General features: G+C 38.8%; 1 protein-coding gene across 3 annotated transcripts in view; it reads right to left on the reverse strand.

The window, feature by feature from the left end:
• Positions 1–20767, reverse strand: part of ZNF879 (zinc finger protein 879) — a 47754-nt gene that overhangs the window by 17746 nt on the left and 9241 nt on the right. For 2 of the 3 annotated variants that reach the window (XM_010830699.1, XM_010830698.1), the window contains one exon: positions 13487–15767. The exons of the other annotated variant lie outside the window; for it this stretch is intronic. In XM_010830699.1, coding sequence (XP_010829001.1) covers positions 14320–15767 — 1448 coding nt within the window. In that variant the 3' untranslated portion in view covers positions 13487–14319. Of the gene's footprint in view, positions 1–13486; positions 15768–20767 lie in introns of those variants that run through there. 3 annotated transcript variants of the gene reach the window in all.

Below are 20767 nucleotides of genomic sequence, written 5' to 3' on the forward strand. Positions count from 1 at the left end.
AAGAAGAAAAATTGTAGAAAAGAAAAAAAGTAGGAATTGTTTCCAACTATTCAAAATTTGAAAGGCTAAAATGAAATATATGTGAAGTGTTTAAAATTAAATTACAGTTTCTCTTCCATCTTATTCTCTTAATTAATCAGCTGAAAGGTTGAAAGTTTGCTGCTGTAAGCTGTGTATTATGCCAGGATCCGTGACCTCCGGAGGAGAGGATTTCAATCCGGGGTCAGAGACGAGGCCTAACTACTTGGAGCTTTTTGTGTAGCCACATTTTATTAAAGTATAATAGAGACAGGGAAAGCTTCTGACATAGACATCAGAAGGGGACAGAGTGTCCCCTTGCTAATTTTTAGCAAGGTGTTTTATGTCTATTAGAAAGCTATTAATCAAGTAAGAGAGACACCTCAAGGCTGAGGGAGTTTCACCAGGTCCCTCTTCCACAAAAAGCACTTTTGAGATAGGATGGCATGGGGTGTGTCATCCCCCAGCCATAAAACAATTGACAGGAACTCTGGTTTGTTGAGCCCAAGGTTTGAGAAAAGAAAAAAAGTTAGTCTTAGGTGGAACCATTTTGAAGAAAGGCAAATTCCTAAGCAAATACATAGTTTCATTAACATAAGAAAAACGCATTTGCTCAAGGCAGAACCAGGAGTCATCAGTACAGAATTGAAAGAAGCCTCTTTTAATTTTGTGTAGAGAAGGAAAAAAAAATCTGCCACTTGCAGTTTATTTCCTCCTGCCTCTGGGGGACCTCTGGCTTCTGCCTGTTACCCTCTCAACCTTAATGACATCCATCCCTATACGTACATGTGCAATTGAGGCTGATGGACTGGCTAGATTTGGGGAACACAAGAGTGCATACTGTTTAAAATGCCATCCAAATACTACTGCAAACCTGAGTGTTATAATAGAAACATGCAATAAGTGATTTATATCTTCCTGTCCTATATATATATAAACTCTTAGACGTTTAAAGGATATTTGTATAAACACACTTAAGAGTGATTGCAAGGTCTTCCCTGGTGATTGAGTGGTTGGCAATCCACTTGCCAGTGCAGGGACATGGGTTCGACCCTGGTCCAAGAAGATTCTACATGCCACGGGCAGCTAAGCCCAAGCCCGTGTGCCACAGCTGCTGAGCCTGCCTTCTAGAGCCCTGGAGCTGCAAATACTGAAGCCTAGGTACCTAGAACCCATGGCCTACAAGAGAAGCTACTGTAAGGACAAGCCTGCACACCACCACAAAGAGTAGCCCCTGCTCACCACAGACAGAAAAAAGCCCGCACACAGCACTGAAGATCCAGCACTGCCAAAAACGAAAATAAAAGTGACTGCAAAATTAGAAAAAGTAAACCCACTGATCTAAATGAAGAGAAGTACAGGCTGGATGGTGCTGAAATATAGGGATTCAGGGGGTAAATCTATCCAGGTCTTTCCATCACAACTCTATAAATTTACGGGGTGAGTCATGAAAAACTACAAACGATTTTTATTATGTACAATCTATTTGTTTAAAAGAAATGGATGCTTCGCCAGCTTGTTTTCCTTTGCCCATATCTTTCTACTGAAGTAGAGATCACAAAACAGATGTTGGAGCACTGACAGTTTCTAGACGTCTTGCCACAGGTATGACAAGGGTTTGTTGTGTTTAAGAAACAGCAAGTTTTTTGGATGTGGCATGTAATAAGCACTTAAATGATATTTTTGGAATAAACAAAAATCGGATAAAAATCATGTATGGTTGTTTGGATAATAAAAATGTTTATTTAGATAATTCTTGGAGGTGAGGTAGCAATGGTGGTATAATCTACAGCTCCCACCATATCCTTTAAAAAAACAATAAAGGACATGGAACACAAAGAGGCAGTGGGGTTCTTAAAACTGATATAAAACCACCACCAGAAAGAGAAAGTACAGCCTTTGTGTGAAAATATACACAAGTTTACTGGTATTTAAGAGAACCATATATAGGTAAGTGCTTAAAAGTACATGCAGGATATATAAACAACTTCCATAGCTCAATAACAACAGCAAAACCATGCAATTCAAAAACCGGCAAAGGTTTTAAATAAACAATTCTCCAAATAAAATGGATACAATACAAATGGCCAAATAAGCATTTTAAAAGATGCTCGACATCCCTAGTCATTAGAAGGATGCAACTCATAACCACAATGAGATACCACTTCACAACTGTTAGAACAGTTATTACAAAAAAAGAAAAAGTAGTGTTAACAACTGTTGTTGAAGATGTAGATAGTAGAACCCATATTCAAATTAGAACACTTGTACATTGCTGATGGGGATGTAAAATGCTGCATCCTCTGTGGAATATAGTTTGACAGTGTCATATAAAGGTTAATATCCACTTCTCAAATGATGATGCAGTCCCACTCTTAGGTATTTACCCAAGCAGAAATTAAAACAATGTTCACACAAAAACCTGTATGCAATTGTTTGCAGCAGCCTTATTCATAACTTCCAAAAATTGGAAATAACCCAAGTGTTCCTCAAGTGGAGAATAATAAATTGTGGTACACTCATATAATGGAGTATCACTCAGCAATTAAAAGGCACAAAATACTGATACACACAACATGGGGTAATCTCAAATGTACTAGCCTAAGAAAAAGCAGCCAGACATATGATACTCTATAAAAGGGAAAACTATGGGATAGTAATTGAAACCAGGGAGTCAAACAGATACATGCATGCGGGTGTTCATAACAGCATTATTTACAGTAGCCAGAAGGTGGAAGCAACTCAAAAGTCCATTGATTCATGAATGGATAAACAAAATGTGGTCTTCACATACAATGGAATTTTACTCAGCCTTAAAAAAGGGAAGGAACTTCTGAAACATGCTATGACATGGATGAATCTTTAAGACATTACACAAGTGAAATAAGCCAAACACAAAAAAAGAAATACACGCTATGATTCCACGTAAATGAACGAAGTAGGAAAGGCGAATTCACAGAGACAGAAGGTAGAACAGAAGTTACCAGGGTCTGCGGGAAGGGTAAGATGGAGAGTGACTCCTTAATGAGTACAGAATTTCTATTTGAGATGATGACAATGTTCTAGAAATACATTCTGGTGATATTACACCCACATTGTGACTTCACACATTGCTACTAAACTGTACATTGTAAAGTGGTTAAATGACAACTTTTAGGTTATAAATATTTTACCAAAAAAAAAATTTAAGTACACGCTGGATGCAAGAGGGCATTACTGGGAAGGTAATGCTTCAGGGGAAGATTGTTAACAGAAAGAAACAGGTGTGGAAACCATATTTCAAGGGAGGAAATATCCTGGAAAAGAAAAAAATCACTCTATTGTAGACCCCGCAATTTTTCTCCACAATCCTCAAGAAATTTAGGCGATAAATCATACTTGGCTACACAGAGAGAACTAAGTGTACTTGAATTCGAAATCTTGGACACAACCCAAACTTGTGACAGAAAGGACACAGACAACACCTTGCTGGGAATCTTAGAGGCTAATTCTGGGACAATTTCAGCATCAAATTAAATACTGATATCAGCAGATTACAGTCAACTGATGAAAAGAGAAACTGTGCTTCCAGAATCACAGAAATAAACAGAAAATGAGACTCTTCCATAAAGTGGAAAGTCAATTATTAAGTGTAGAAAAAAAAATAACAGAATAAGAAAATTTCCATTTGAAAACTATTATTATAATAGTTTATTTTATATAATAGATTATCTTCTATAATATTTTATATATATTACAATATAAATATAATATAATAATATATAGTGGTTTATATAATTATAAATATATATACCATATATATGATATATATGCCATATATATGATATATTAATATTATCTATTATAAATATTGTGTATATTATATAAATTAATAAATTGTGTGTTATATATAAACATTGGAGAAGGAAATGGCAACCCAATCCAGTACTCTGGCCTGGAAAATCCCATGGACAGAGAAGCCTGGTAGACTACAGTCCATGGGATCACAAATGGTCGGACATAACTGAGTGACTTCACATATATAAACATAATATTAATTAATGTATACATAAATTAATACATTATACATATATGTTATGTATTATATATATTAATATCTCATTATTAATCTATCAATATATAATATATTAATATATGCTCAAGGAGCAGTGGCTGCGCGGGCACAGGAGGGCCGAGAGGAGCTACTCCACGTTCAAAATCAGGAGGGGCGGCGATGAGGAGATACCCCTCATCCAAAATAAGGAGCAGCAGCTGCACTTTGCTGGAGCAGCTGTGAAAAGATACCCCACGTCTAAGGTAAGAGAAACCCAAGTAAGACTGTAGGTGTTGCGAGAGGCATCAGAGGGCAGACACACTGAAACCATAATCACAGAAAACTAGTCAATCTAATCACATGGACCACAGTTCAATTCAGCCGCTGAGTCGTGTCCGACTCTTTGCAACCACATGAATTGCAGCACGCCAGGCCTCCCTGTCCATCACCAACTCCCGGAGTTCACTCAGATTCACATCCATCGAGTTGGTGATGCCATCCAGCTATCTTATCCTCTGTTGTCCCCTTCTCCTCCTGCCCCCATTCCCTCCCAGCATCAGAGTCTTTTCCAATGAGTCAACTCTTCGCATGAGGTGGCCAAACTACTGGAATTTCAGCTTTAGCATCATTCCCTCCAAAGAAATCCCAGGGCTGATCTCCTTTAGAATGGACTGGTTGGATCTCCTTGCAGTCCAAGGGACTCTCAAGAGTCTTCTCCAACACCACAGTCCAAAAGCATCAATTCTTCTGCACTCAGCTCTCTTTATAGTCCAACTCTCACATCCATACATGACTACTGGAAAAACCATAGCCTTGACTAGATGGACCTTTGTTGGCAAAGTAATGTCTCGGCTTTATAATATGCTGTCTGGGTTGGTCATAACTTTCCTTCCAAGGAGCAAGCATCTTTTAATTTCATGGCTGCAGTCACCATCTGCAGTGATTTTGGAGCCCAAAAAAATAAAGTCTGACACTGTTTCCACTGTTTCCCCATCTATTTCCCATGAAGTGATGGGATGAGATGCCATGATCTTAGTTTTCTGAATGTTGAGCCTTAAGCCAACTTTTTCACTCTTCACTTTCATCAAGAGGTCTTTAGTTCTTCACTTTCTGCCATAAGGGTGGTGTCATCTGCATGTCTGAGGTTATTGATATTTCTCCCAGCAATCTTGATTCCAGCTTGTGCTTCTTCCAGCCCAGCATTTCTCATGATGTAATCCGCATATAAGTTAAATAAGCAAGGTGACAATATACAGCCTTGACATACTCCTTTTCCTATTTGGAACCAGTCTATTGTTCCATGTCCAGTTCTAACTGTTGCTTCCTGACCTGCATATAGGTTTCTCAAGAGGCAGGTCAGGTGGTCTGTATTCGCATCTCTTTCAGAATTTTCCACAGTTTATTGTGATCCACACTGTCAAAGGCTTTGGCATAGTCAATAAAGCAGAAATAGATGTTTTTCTGGAACTCTCTTGCTTTTTCGATGATCCAGAGGATGTTGGCAATTTGATCTCATGTTCCTCTGCCTTTTCTAAAACCAGCTTGAACATCTGGAAGTTCATAATTCACGTATTGCTGAAGCCTGGATTGGAGAATTTTGAGCATTACTTTACTAGTGTGTGAGATGAGTGCAATTGTGCAGTAGTTTGAACATTCTTTGGCATTGCCTTTCTTTGGGATTGGAATGAAAACTGACCTTTTCCAGTCCTGTGGCCACTGCTGAGTTTTCCAAATTTGCTGGCATATTGAGTGCAGCACTTTCACAGCATCATCTTTCAGGATTTGAAATAGCTCCACTGGAATTCCATCACCTCCACTAGCTTTGTTGGTAGTGATGTTTTCTACTGCTGCTACTGCTGCTAAGTTGCTTCAGTCGTGTCCAACTCTGTGCAACCACATAGACGGCAGTCCACCAGGCTCCGCCATCCCTGGGATTTTCCAGGCAAGAACACTGGAGTGGGTTGCCATTGCCTTCTCCAGATGTTTTCTAAGGCCCACTTAACTTCACACTCCAAGATGTCTGGGTCTAGGTGAGTGATCACACCATCATGATTATCTGGGTCGTGAAGATCTTTTTTGTACAGTTCTTCTGTGTATTCTTGCCACCTCTTCTTAATATCTTCTGCTTCTGTTAGGTCTGTACCATTTCTGTCCTTTATCGAGCCCATCTTTGCATGAAATGTTCCCTTGGTAGATCTCTAGTCTTTCTCGTTCTGATGTTTTCCTCTATTTCTTTGCATTAATCGCTGAGGAAGGCTTTCTTATCTCTTCTTGCTATTCTTTGGAACTCTGCATTCAGATGCTTATGTCTCCTTTTCTCCTTTGCTTTCACTTCTCTTCTTTCACAGCTATTTGTAAGGCCTCCCCAGACAGCCATTTTGCTTCTTTGCATTTCTTTTCCATGGGTATGGTCTTGATCCCTGTCTCCTGTACAATATCATGAACCTCCATCCATAGTTCATCAGGCAGTCTATCTATCAGATCTAGTCCCTTAAATCTATTTCTCACACAGACCACAGTCTTGTTTAACTCAATGAAATTAAGCCATGCCCTGTGGGGCCACCGAAGAGGGGCGGGTCATGGTGGAGAGGTCTGACAGAATGTGGTCCACTGGAGAGGAGAATGGCAAACCACTTCAGTATTCTTGCCTTGAGAACCCCATGAAGAGAATGAAAACGCAAAATGATAGGATACTGAAAGAGGAACTCCCCAGGTCGGTAGGTCCAATATGCTACTGGAGATCAGTGGAGGAATAACTCCAGAAAGAATGAAGGGATGGAGCCAAAGCAAAAACAATACCCAGTTGTGGATGTGACTGGCGATAGAAGCAAGGTCTGATGCTGTAAAGAGCAATATTGCATAGGAACCTGGAATGTTAGGTCCATGAATCAAGGCAAATTGGAAGTGGTCAAACACAAGATGGCAAGAGGGAACGTCAACATTCTAGGAATCAGCAAACTAAAATGGACTGGAATGGGTGAATTTAACTCAGATGACCATTATATCTACTACTGCAGGCAGGAATCCCTTAGAAGAAATGGAGCAGCCATCATGGTCAACAAGAGTCCGAAATGCAGTACTTGGATGCAATCTCAAAAACGACAGAATGATCTCTGTTCATTTCCAAGGCAGACCATTCAATATCAGTAATCCAAGTCTATGCCCAAACCAGTAATGCTGAAGAAGCTGAAGTTGAACGGTTCAATGAAGAACTACAAGACCTTTTAGAACTAACACCCCAAAAAGATGTCCTTTTCATTATAGGGGACTGGAATGCAAAAGTAGGAAGTCAAGAAACACCTGGAGTAACAGGCAAATTTGGCCTTGGAATATGGAATGAAGCAGGGCAAAGGCTAATAGAGTTTTGCCAAGAGAACGCACTGGTCATAGCAAACACCCTCTTCCAACAACACAAGAGAAGACTCTACACATGGACATCACCAGATGGTCAACACCAAAATCAGACTGATTATATTCTTTGCAGCCAAAGATGGAGAAGCTGTAAACAGTCAGCAAAAATAAGACCGGGAGCTGACTGTGGCTCCGATCATGAACTCCTTACTGCCAAATTCAGACTTAAATTGAAGAAAGTAGGCAAAACCACCAGACCATTCAGGTATGACCTAAATCAAATCCCTTATGATTATACAGTGGAAGTGAGAAATAGATTTAAGGGACTAGATCTGATAGATAGAGTTCCTGATGAACTATGGACTGAGGTCCATGACATTGTACAGGAGACAGGGATCAAGACCATCCCCAAGAAAAAGAAATGCAAAAGACAAAATGGCTGTCTGGGGAGGCCTTACAAATAGCTGTGAAAAGAAGAGAAGTGAAAAGCAAATGAGAAAAGGAAAGATATACCCATTTGAATGCAGAGTTCCAAAGAATAGCAAGGAGAGATAAGAAAGCCTTCCTCAGTGATCAATGCAAAGAAATAGTGGAAAACAATAGAATGGGAAAGACTAGATATCTCTGCAAGTAGAGATACCAAGGGAACATTTCATGTAAAGATGGGCTCGATAAAGGACAGAAATGGTATGGACCTAACAGAAGCAGAAGATATTAAGAAGAGGTGGCAAGAATACACAGAAGAACTATACAAAAAAGATCTTCATGACCCAGATAACCACGATGGTTTGATCTCTCACCTAGAGCCAGACATCCTGGAATGTGAAGTCAAGTGGGCCTTAGGAAGCATCACTAGGAACCAAGCTCGTAGAGGTGATGGAATTCCAGTTGAGTTATTTCAAATCCTAAAGGATGATCTTGTGAAAGTGCTGCACTCAATATGCCAGCAAATTTGGAAAACTCAGCAGTGGCCACAGAACTGGAAAAGGTCAGTTTTCATTCCAATCCCAAAGAAAGGCATGCTAAAGAATGTTCAAAGTACCACACAATTGCACTCATGTCACACGCTAGCAAAGTAATGCTCAAAATTCTCCAAGCCAGGCTTCAACAATACGTGAACTGTGAACTTCCAGATATTCAAGCTGGATTTCGAAAAGGCAGAGGAACCAGAGATCAAATTGCCAACATCCATTCGATCACCGAAAAAGCAAGACAGTTCCAGAAAAACATCTACTCCTGCATTATTGACTATGCCAAAGCCTTTGACTGTGTGCATCACAACAGACTGTGGAAAATTCTTCAAGAGATGGGAATACCAGACCATCTGACCTGCCTCCTGAGAAATCTGTATGCAGGTCAAGAAGCAACAGTTAGAAGTGGACATGGTAAAGACTAGTCAGAATTGGAAAAGGATTAAGTCAAGGCTTATATTGTCACCCTGCTTATTTAACTTATATGCAGAGTACATCATGAGAAATGCCAGGCTGGATGAATACAAGCTGGAATCAAGATTGCCGGGGGAAATATCAATAACCTCAGATATGCAGATAACACCACCCTTATGGCAGTAAGCGAAGAAGAACTAAAGAGCCTCTTGATGAAAGTGAAAGAGGTGAGTGAAAAAGTTGGCTTAAAACTCAACATTCAGAAAACTAAGATCATGGCATCCAGTCCCATCACTTCATGGAAAATAGATGGGGAAACAATAGAAACAGTGACATACATTAGTTTCTTGAGCTCCAAAACCCCTGCAGATGCTGGCTGCAGCCATGAAATTAAAAGATGCTTGCTCCTTGGAAGAAAAGCTATGACCAAACTAGACAGCATATTAAACAGCAGAGACATTACTTTGCTGACAAAGGTCCCTCTAGCCAAAGCTATGGTTTCTCCAGTAGTCATGTATGAATGTGAGAGTTCGACTACATAAGACAGCTGAGCACCTAAGAATTGATGCTTTTGAACTGTGGTGTTAGAGAAGACTCTTGTGAGTCCCTTAGACTGCAAGGAGATCCAACCAGCCCATCCTAAAGGAAGTAAGTCCTGAATATTTATTGGAAGGACTGACACTGAAGCTGAAACTCCAATACTCTGGCCACCTGATGCAAAGAACTGATTCATTGGAAAAGATCTCAATGTTGGGAAAGACTGAAGGCAGGAGAAGAAGGGGATGGCATAGGATGAGATGGTTTGATGGCACCAGCGACTCGATGGACATGAGTTTGAGCAAGTTTCAGGAGTTGGTGATAGACAGGAAAGACTGCATGTGGCAGTGCATGGGGTCGCAAAGAGTTGGACATGACTGAGCAACTGAACTGAAGAATGCTATGACCTTGAGCTTGCCCTTTGTACAACATCTGAGGTCATTACATCTTAAACTTTATCCTTAAACTATTTCTTCCTTAAACTTTATATTAAACTATATGTTCAGCTTATCTAAGTTCTTCAGCCATGAAGATCTTTGTTTTATTCTCACTCAGTGCAGAGTTGGACCAAAAATTGGTATTTATTTTTACTGACATACACGTTGGTCTTCATATTGATCATCATTGTGACTGGCCTGGGCAGCCTCTTCTTGATGAGGGACTCTCTTTCAGGCATCAAACAAGCTGAGGAATTCTCTGCTCCTCTCCAAGTCATTTCCTTGCCTCACAGAGTTAATTATCTCCTGAATTTTCTGTTTTTGTGGTAGCTAGTTTCCAAATATGGTCATCCAATGAACCATGCTCCCTGGTATTAATGTCCTTTTATAATTTTCTTGCCTTGAATCTGGACCAAATCTTGTTAATGTTGTGACTTCCAAAACTGAGTTACAAGATTTGCGCTTCTACCTAGGTCTCTCAGGATGCTTGCTCTAGGGACACGGTCTCTCTGAAACTAGCTACCTTTCTGTGAGAAGCCCAATCTACATGGAGAAATCCAACCATGCTCCCAGCCTACAGTCATCAAAAACTGACAGTCTTGGGTATCAAGCCCAGTTGTGCCTCTAGCCCCACCTGCTACTTGAATGCAAACATATTAAGACACCCTAAGTAAGAATTGTCCAGCTGAGCCCAAACATGAAACCAAGACAGAAATAAATAATTTTTTTTTTAACTGTTAAATTTGGGCAAGAGTTGTTACACAGTGATGGATAATGTGGACCATGAACAATGAAATGGAGTCACTTATGTTCAAGGGATCTAAAAAGGAGCCAAGAGGCCATTAAGGCAGATGCAATATAAACTTTTGACACAGTCACAAGTTCCTGAGACCATCTAGAACCTGCTTTCCTTACTCATTAAAGATCATGGATTAGCAAACAATTTGCTGTCCACAAGTGACTGAATGCCACAATATTTCTATAAAAATACATCTATATAACACCTCTGGAATGCCTTATCTGTTGCTTTTATAAACCCCAATGTTTTATTTCCCTTGGGAAATAAATAGTCCCCTTGGAGCACATTTGAGTTGCTGTTAGAATCTGTGCCTCTTGATTGCAATACTTAGGACCTCAAATACTTTTTCTTATTTGCAGTCTTCTATGTTTGGGTGGTTAATTATAACTAAAATACCATCTCATCCAATCACTTGTTTTTATGATCTTCCCCACATATCACTTAGTATAAACTTAATTTTGCAAAAAATGTTATCCCTAATGTAGTTTCCCATGACTTTTTAGGACTCAGTATGTTTTAAAATTCATCTGCATTGTATATAGCTTTGGTTCATTGATTTTCATTGGTGTTTACTGAATACATTCTCCTACTAATGGACATTCAGACTACTTCCAAATATTTGCTATTATGATCAGTACAAGTATCTTTATATATGATTCTTTGTGCTCATATGCAAACATTTATCTAGCATGTACAGGTGCCAGTGTATTACAGCAAGCAAATACTCGACTTTGTAAGATGTCAATGATCTGTATTGATTTATACTCCCACTAGTAGGGTATGAATCCCAGTTATTTCACATATATTCCGAAACTCAGTATTGTAATACATATTTGTTCATCTGTACTTATAAAATCATATCTATGGTCTGAATTTACATTGGTCCCAATGAAATATCCTTTTATGTTTTTAGAAATTTCTCTTTTCTCATCTATGAAATAAGTAGTCATGTATTCAGATCACTTTTTTTCTATTAGGTTTTTCTTTTTAATTGATCCATACAAATCATTCAGATTTTCCAGAAAACATACTGGGCATGTTGTAGAAACATTTCATTCTGTTTTGTGTCTTTTCCTTTTTGGTATATTCTGATAACCACAAGTTCCCTATTTCAATGTGAGCAAACATTATAAACATTTTATAAAGCTTATTTGTGTCCTGTTTAAAAAATCCTTATCTTATGGTCATAAAGTTATTGCTTACATATTCTTCCAAAAGTCAGTTTTGCCTAGCATATAACTCTTGATATGGTGACAGTAGGCATAGAAAAAAATAGTTTTTTTTCTATGTGGATGAACCATTTATGCTTCTTAGAACCATTATTGAGTAGTCTATTCTTTCCCCATACTTGTCATGTCATGAATACTTCTAATCCTTTACCATTTTTTTTCCAGCAGGTTTTTTGGTAAATAGCTTTTTATCCAGTTATAAACTTCTTTCCTACTGCTGCTTGGTTAAAGTTTTTAATCATGAGTAGGTGCTGAGTATTTTGGTTGTTTTTTTGCATCTATTGAGACGAACCTATGGATTTCTGTTAATATTAAAATGGCACATAGCATCTGTAAGCTTCCTAATGTTAAAACAACCCATGCATCTCCATGAATAACCTGTACTTATCAGTAAAACTAGTACTATGTCTAGGTACTTTTGGTACCATCTGCTTATGCCTTGTTTAGGATTTTTACATGTGTTGATGGCTGATACTGGACTGCAATCTTTCTTGTATTTTCCTTGCCTGATTTTGGTACTGGGTTATATTAGAAATCATCAAACTTACAGATTATCTCCTCTGAAGGATCCTGCTAAAGATATAAATATTACCTGCAAGTTTGATAGGCCTCACCTTAAAAATATTGTGTGATTTTTGATGATTTTAGGTCATTGATACTTATGGAATGCTATGGTCTGAATGTTTGTGTCCCCTCAAAATACATGTTGAAATCCAACCCCAAAGGTGATGTTATTAGGAGGTGGAGCCTTGGGAGGTATCTCTCATGAGGCTACCTCCCTCATGAATAGATCAGTGCCCTTAAAAAAAGAGGCCCTGAGAGATCCCTCACCATGAGGACATGGTGAGAAGGCACCAGAAATAAGGGGATTTTAACCACAACACAACCATATTGATGCCCTGAACTTAGACTTCCCAGCCATAATTGTGAGAAATAAATGTCCATTGTTTATAAGCTATCCAGTCTCTGGTATAGCACTCCAAACTAAGAAGCTCTATCTTTCCTAGGAAAGTTATGTATTTCCTAGGAACTTCCCTTAGGTAATCAGAGAATTTAAAAGAATGGTTATATGAAAAGGGACATTGCAAGCAGAATACTAAACGACCCTGAAGAATTTGTTCCTCACAAGTCTGAAACAATGAGACTGATTAGTCCTAAGAGGCAAAACTGAATTCACTAATTTTTGCTTTACTTAATCTCCACTCCTAACCATTTTGGAGGTTTTTTTTTTAAAGCACCTTGGCAAATAGAAAAAAACTAACAGTTTTTTCAATGAAATGAGTATTCTGGTTCTTAAGTGCTTGCTTACTCCTGATAAAATTGGCAAAATTAGATGTTAGCCTCTGTGAAGCTCAACAATATTAGTATGATTTGTTTTTATCTTGTTCAAATTACTGTTCACATTGTAGAAATGGTTTCTGGGATCAATAACTTGTTAAAGGACACAGCCCAATTTTGGAGGAAAAAGCATCTGAACTTAGAGCCTCAACTTTTGTCTAGTGGTCCTCACAGTGTGAAACAGAGCAAGCATCACCTGATGGAGGTGAAAGTGAAACATAAGCGTGAAAACTACCTTGTTCACTTGACCTAACAGGAGGACAACCAGAGTTCCATGTGTTCCTCGGTCTTCCTGGTGGCTGGTAACCAGAGAATTCAAGGAAGCAGGCACACAGCCTTGCGGCCAAGAGTCATGCTCCCTATGCTTACATTGCAAGATAATTTTTAACAACTCTTATCAGTAAATCAACTTGCAAAAGCAGTAGTTGTCTAAATTATCTTTAATTCTCAAGGTAATACAACACTGGTAATCAATTTATGAGAAAAACAAGTGAAATACCATGTATTTTGTGATTTGAAATAAAGTAACTTTAGATCTGATTCAGAATTTGGAACAAGTAGTCAGGGAGAACACTCCCAAAACTTAAACCAGTTTACAGAGTGATTTTATTTTCAGGTGAATGGCTTAGGAAGCACAGGAGAAATAACTCGAAAGTTTTAACAACCACCAAGTACAGAAGTTGCTTTTAAACTCTTAAAAAAACAAGTTTTACTGACAGTGAGGTAGTTCCAGGTCATCTGTTTACATTTCATCTCTAATACATTTTTCTTAGTACAACTGGCTTTGAAACTCAAATGCAGTTTCAAAAATATACAATCCTAGACTAATCCAAAGTCTGGATTTTATGGCTGCACTTTTCCATTAATCAACAAGCTTCCCAGTGATGCCTGTGAAAGCTGGTGGCTGTTACCACATATCACTAGAAAAAAAATAAAATACCAACCCTTTGATCTGATAAATTTTCTATTTTATAGTTAGTAATAAGTTAAGAATGTATGAAGAAACATTTTATACAAGCTTTCCTAATATTTCTAAGGTTACCTTCCATCATAAGTTTCTGATGTTTGGCAAGGTCTAAATCCTGAAGTTTAATGCACAATTAACTACTCATGATTTTCTCCCCAGAATGAATTCTTTGACATTTTGTAAGGAATGAACTTCAGTTGGAAGGTTTTTCCCCATGCATTTAACTTATAGTTTTTCTCCAGTATGAGTCCTCTGATGATTTGTAAGAGACGAGCTCTGACTGAAAGCTTTCCCACATTCTTTACATTTATAGGGCTTTTCTCCTGTATGAATTCTCATATGTGTCATAAGGGATGAACTTTGTCTAAAGGCTTTCCCACATACTTTACAATTATATGGTTTCTCTCCAGTATGAATTCTCTGGTGCTGAATGAGTGCTGAACTTTGGTTGAAAGCTTTTTCACAGTCATTACATTTATAAGGTTTCTCTCCAGTATGAATCTTTCGATGAGTATTAACTGCTGAGTGCGAACTGAAAGCTTTTCCACATTCCTTACAATTATATGGTTTCTCTCCAGTATGGATTCTGTTGTGTATATTAAGCCGTGAAATCCAGGAGAAAGCTTTCCCACATTCATTACATTTGTAGGGTTTTTCTCCAGTGTGAATTCTTTGATGTTGTATAAGAGCTGAGCTTTGGCTAAAGGCTTTCCCGCATTCTTTACAGGCATAAGGTTTCTCACCAGTGTGAATTCTCTGATGTATAATAAGGGCTGAGTGGTAACTAAACACCTTTCCACACTCATTACAATTAAAAGGTTTCTCTCCAGTATGAATTCTGTGGTGTCTACTTAGTCGTGATATTGAAGTAAAGGCTTTCCCACACTGACTACATTCATATGGTTTCTCTCCAGTATGAATTCTATGATGCTGAATAAGAGATGAGCACTGGCTAAAGGTTCTCCCACATTCATTACACTTATAGGGCTTTTCTCCAGTATGAATTCGCTGGTGATTATTAAGGGATGAACTACCTTTAAATGTTTTTCCACATTCATTACATTTATAGGGTCTCTCTCCAGTATGCATTCTCTGATGTCCAATGAGAGATGTAGTGAAACTGAAGGCTTTTCCGCATTCACTACATATGTAAGGCTTCTCTCCAGTATGAACTCTCAGGTGCTGAGTTAGAGACGAGCTTTGGCTAAAAGCTTTCCTACATTCCTTACATTTATAGAGTTTCTCTCCAGTATGGATTCTCTGATGTTTACTCAGGGAAGAACTGTGGAGGAAGATTTTCCCGCAGATATTACACTTGTAACACTTACGCACTGTGCTGATTCCCAGCTGTTTAAATAGAATTGAATACTGCTGTGAACAAGGTTTCCTTCCTCTGGAAACGATTCTGGGTTTTCTAATAAGTGATAATTTCAGATCAAGATTTTTCCCAAGGTCAATACCTATAAAGCTCTTGTCCTTCATGCATGTTTTCTTGATGGTAACTAAGACTTCCCTCAAAGCTCTGTTTTCTTTGCTTTGTTGATTCTCTAGGGTTTCCTCGTTTATGTAGATTTTTCCCAACCTAAAGTCAAAAGGACCATCACCTAAGAGTTGATTCATTACTTCCTGATTTTCTTCTTCAGAAATTCTGGTTTCAAACAAGCTCTCCCATCCTAAAATAAATGAAACATGTAAGTCTCTCTTGCACTGAGAATAAAGAAAAATAACATCAAAAAATACAAGGATGGCTAACAACTATATTTATGGAGTGCTTAGAAGAGGTACTTGCCAAAGATGTTCAAACTACTGCACAACTGCACTCATTTCACACGCTAGCAAAGTAATGCTCAAAATTCTCCAAGTTAGGCTTCAACAGTACGTGAACCAAGAACTTTCAGATATTCAAGCTGGATTTAGAAAAGGCAGAGGAACCAGAGATCAAATTGCCAACATCTACTGGATCATAGAAAAAGCAAGAGAATTTCAGAAAAACATCTACTTTGCTTTATTGATGATGGCAAAGCCTTTGACTGTGTGGATCACAACAGACTGTGGAAGATTCTTAAAAAGATGGGAATCCCAGACCACCTTACCTGCCTCCTGAGAAATCTGTATGCAGGTCAAGAAGCAACAGTTAGAAATGGACATGAAACAACAGACTGGTTCAAAATCAGGAAAGGAGTACGTCAAGGCTATATATTATCACCCTGCTTATTTAACTTATATGCAGAGTACATCAAGCAAAATGCTGGGTTGGCTGAAGCACAAGCTGGAATCAAGATTGCTGGGAGAAATATCAATAACCTCAGATATGCAGATGACACTACCTTTATGGCAGAAAGCAAAGAGGAACTAAAGGGCCTCTTGATGAAAGTGAAAAAGGAGAGTAATAAAGCTGGCTTAAAACTCAACATTCAAAAAACCAAGAATATGGCATCCAGTCCTATCACTTCATGGCAAATAGATGGGGAAACAATGGAAACAGTGAGAGACTTTAGTTTCTTGGGCTCCAAAATCACTGCAAATGGTGACTGCAGCCATGAAATGAAAAGATGCTTGCTCCTTGGAACAAAAGCTATGACAAACCTAAACAGTGTATTAAAAAGCAAAGACATCTCTTTGCTGACAAAGGTCCATCTAGTCAAAGCTATGGTTTTTCCCGTAGTCAGGTTTGGACGTGAGAGCTGGACCACAAGGAAATCTAAGCACCAAAAAATTGATGCTTTTGAACTGTGGTGTTGGAGAAGACTCTTGAGAGTCCCTTGGACTGCAAGGAGATCCAACCAGTCCATCCTAAAGGAAATCAGTCTTGAATATTCATTGGAAGGACTGATGCTGAAGCTGAAATTCCAATACTTTGGCCACTTGATGCGAAGAACTGACTCACTGGAAAAGACCCTGATGCTGGGAAAGATTAAAGGCAGGTGAAGGGGATGGCATAGGATGAGATGGTTGGATGGCATCACCAACTTGATGGACATGAATCTGAGTAAGCTCCAGGAGTTGACGATGGCCAGGGAAACCTGGCATGCTATAGTCCACGGTGTCGCAAAGAGTCAGACACGACTGAGCAACTGAACTGAACTGAGAAAAGGGTGAGAAAAAGAAGAGCAAGAAAAAGAAGCAGAATGGAAGATCTACCTGGGTGGGGAAAAGTCTGAAGAAAACTATATGTGGGTGGGCTGAGGAACTGAGATGGGAGCTCTTCTAGTAAAGGAACCAGGCCTGACCTAGTAACAAAGCAGAGGTCAGCAGGGTATACAGTATATCTGCGTACAGCAGGTTGTATATTATTCAGCTTCATCTTGCAGGTCAGCCACCAGTACACTCAAGCCAAAACCAAGAGAAAATTGCAGAGGGGCTATAAACAAGTGGGAGAAGCATTGCCTCTAAAAGTCTCTTTGAAACACAGCCTCAACTAGTGAAGTTTGGGGACTCCTTGAGTGCTATGAATAATGTAATCCATTTCACTGACAGTGCCTACTTGGCATCCACTATGTACCACGCAAAGGTCAAGACTCAGGATTATAGAGAACATGCCAGACAAGAGTCGCGTTTTCACAGGGCTTACATTCTAACAGCCAATATTGACAATGACCAAGTAACCAAATAAAGTACTGGGAGTGATGACAACTGTGGGAAAATAAACAAAAACAAGGTGATGTGTACAACTTGATATTTCAAACTATGGTGAGGAAATAAAATTAAAGGTTTAAATAACATAAAGAGTTGTCCATGTAAAAATTGGGTAAGAAGAGCAATTACAAAGGCCACAAGGCAGGAAAAAGCTCTGTGTGTTTGCAGAATATAAAGAACTAGTGTGGCCTAAGCAAGAAGGAAACGGGGGAGAGTGCTTCAAGAGGAGGAGATGAGACGGGCAGGGGGTCACATCATGCAAGGTTTTGTAAAATATAGGGCAGTGTTTGGAATTTCTTCTAAGGATCACTGCGGGGTTGGAAGAACATGATGGTTTTGTTTAAAAAGGAAAAGTATGGAGTTGTGTGACAAATGGACTGTAATTGGGGGGAAAGAGGAAAAGAAAACAAAGACAGGCGCAGGGCTGCCAATTAGGAGGCTCCGCCAGTCTTCCTGGATGAAGGTTACGGCAGTTTGCACTGGCATGGTAACGGAAGCAGGCACACTGGGGTATTTAAAAACAGAGACCACAGGGATGTTCACCTGTGAATAAGGAGTACAGAATAAGTGAGAGGACTCAACCGTAATGCCTAGCTTTTGGCTTGGGGTTTCCCTGGTGGCTCAGATGGTAAAGACTCTGCCTGCAATGCAAGAGACTCAGGTTCAATCCCTGGGTCAGAAAGATCCCCTGGAGAAGGGATCTCCACTATTCTTGCCTGGAGGATTCCATTAACAGAAGAGGCTGGTGGGCTACAGTCCAAGGGGTAGCAAACAGTCAAACACAACTGAGCAACTAACACTCTGGCCTGGGGAATCCAATGGAGATGCGGCTATATAGTGATACAGGGAACACTGGGAGAGTACATTTTTGAAAATGATTTTGTCTACCATTTTTATCACTTAGATTACTATTCAAGAATGGGGTTACTGATTCAAAAGGAATGAATATATTTTATAATAGAGCTTTAATATTCTTATATAAAAAGGAAATGTATAATCATTGTAAGAAAAATTAAGAAATTCCAGAAAACTATTAAAATGAAAATGTAGTTTACCCATAAACATATCATGCAAATATAATCAATCACTGCTAAATGTGGAATTTAGCTCACCAGAATTTTTCAATAGAGAAAGAAAACACTTTTACTTAAAAAATTAAAGTGGGTTGAAACTAACCTTCCTGCACCACTTCACTTAAAAAAAATTATTGTGTGGTACATATATACAATAAAATATTACTCAGCCATTAAAAAGAACGAAATCTTGCCATTTGCAGCAATGTGGACAGACCTACAGTGTCATACTGAGTGACGTTAAGTCAGAGAAAGAAATATCATATGACCTCCCTTATATGTGGAATCTAAAAAGAAATGATACAAATCAGCTTACTTACAAAATGGAAAGAAACTCACAGACTTAGAAAATGAACTTAAGGGTTATCAGGGAGTGGGGGGGGGAGGATGGGGAAAAGGGATAGTTAGGCAGTTTGGGAAGGACACATACACACTGCTGTATTTAAAATGGATAATCAGCAAGGACCTATTGTATAGTACATGGAGCTTCGCTCAGTGCTGTGTGCCAGCCTGGATGGGAGAGGAGTTTGGGGGAGAATGGATACATGAATATGTATGGCTGAGTCCCTTCTCGGTTCACCTAAAACTACCACAACATTGTTAATTGGTTATACACCAATACAAAATAAAAACTTTAAAGTTTGGGGATAAAAATCATGAACTTCTCTCCATGTGAATGACAGTAGGCTGATATCATTTTGATGGCTACAGAATATTCCAGTACATGAATATGTCACATTTAATAAATCCCCTTCTAAGTCATTTAGCTTTCTTTACTTCGAGTAATGCCTCATGTTAAAGCAAACATTCCTTTACACTATCTTTGCAGCTCTGCACAATTATGAATTATTTTCTTAAAAAAATTCTTAAGCCTGGGATTTCTGTGAATAAAGTCAGAAATACTTCAATCAAAATCCCACTAAAGATAGTGCTTACTGCTCAGAACAGCAGCAAAACAATGAATGTGTATTTCTTAACCTTTTGTAATATTCCCTATTAAAGGGAAAAATTATATTTCTTTACTTTGAATTTCTCTGATTTATAATGAAGTTGAGTAGTTTTTCAATAAGTCTTTTTAATCATAATTCTTGCCTTGAGAACCCCAAGAACAATATGAAAAGGCAAAAAGATAGGACACTGAAAGATGAAATCCCCAGATCAGTAGGTGCTCAGTATGCTACTGGAGATCAGTGGAGAAATAACTCTAGAAAGAATGAAGGGATGGAGCCAAAGCAAAAACAACACCCGGTTGTGGATGTGACTGGTGATAGAAGCAAGGTCTGATGCTATAAAGAGCAATATTGCATAGGAACCTGGAATGTTAGGTCCATGAATCAAGGCAAATTGGAAGTGGTCAAACAGGAGATGGCAAGAGTGAACATCAACATTCTAAGAATCAGTGAACTAAGATGGAATGGAATGGGTGAATTTAACTCAGATGACCATTGTATCTATTACTCTGGGCGGGAATCACTTAGAAAAAATGGAGTAGCCATCACAGTCAACAAGAGAGTCCAAAATGTAGTACTTGGATGCAATCTCAAAAATGACAGAATGATCTCTGTTTGTTTCCAAGGCAAACCATAAAAATATCACGGTAATCCAAGTCTATAACCCTGACCAGTAATGCTAAAGAAGCTGAAGTTGAACAGTTCTATGAAGACCTACAAGACCTTTTAGAACTAACACCCCCAAAAGATGTCCTTTTCATTATAGGGGACTGGAATGCAAAAGTAGGAAGTCAAGAAACACCTGGTGTAACAGGAAAATTTGGCCTTGGAGTACAGAATGAAGCAGGGCAAAGGCTAATAGAGTTTTGCTAAGAGAACACACTGGTCATAGCAAACACCCTCTTCCAACAACACAAGAGAAGACTCTACACATGGACATCACCAGATGGTCAACACCAAAATCAGACTGATTATATTCTTTGCAGCCAAAGATGGAGAAGCTCTATACAGTCA

This window comes from Bison bison, unplaced genomic scaffold (genome assembly GCF_000754665.1).
Source record: "Bison bison bison isolate TAMUID 2011002044 unplaced genomic scaffold, Bison_UMD1.0 scf7180017864519, whole genome shotgun sequence".
NCBI classification, from domain to species: domain Eukaryota; kingdom Metazoa; phylum Chordata; class Mammalia; order Artiodactyla; family Bovidae; genus Bison; species Bison bison.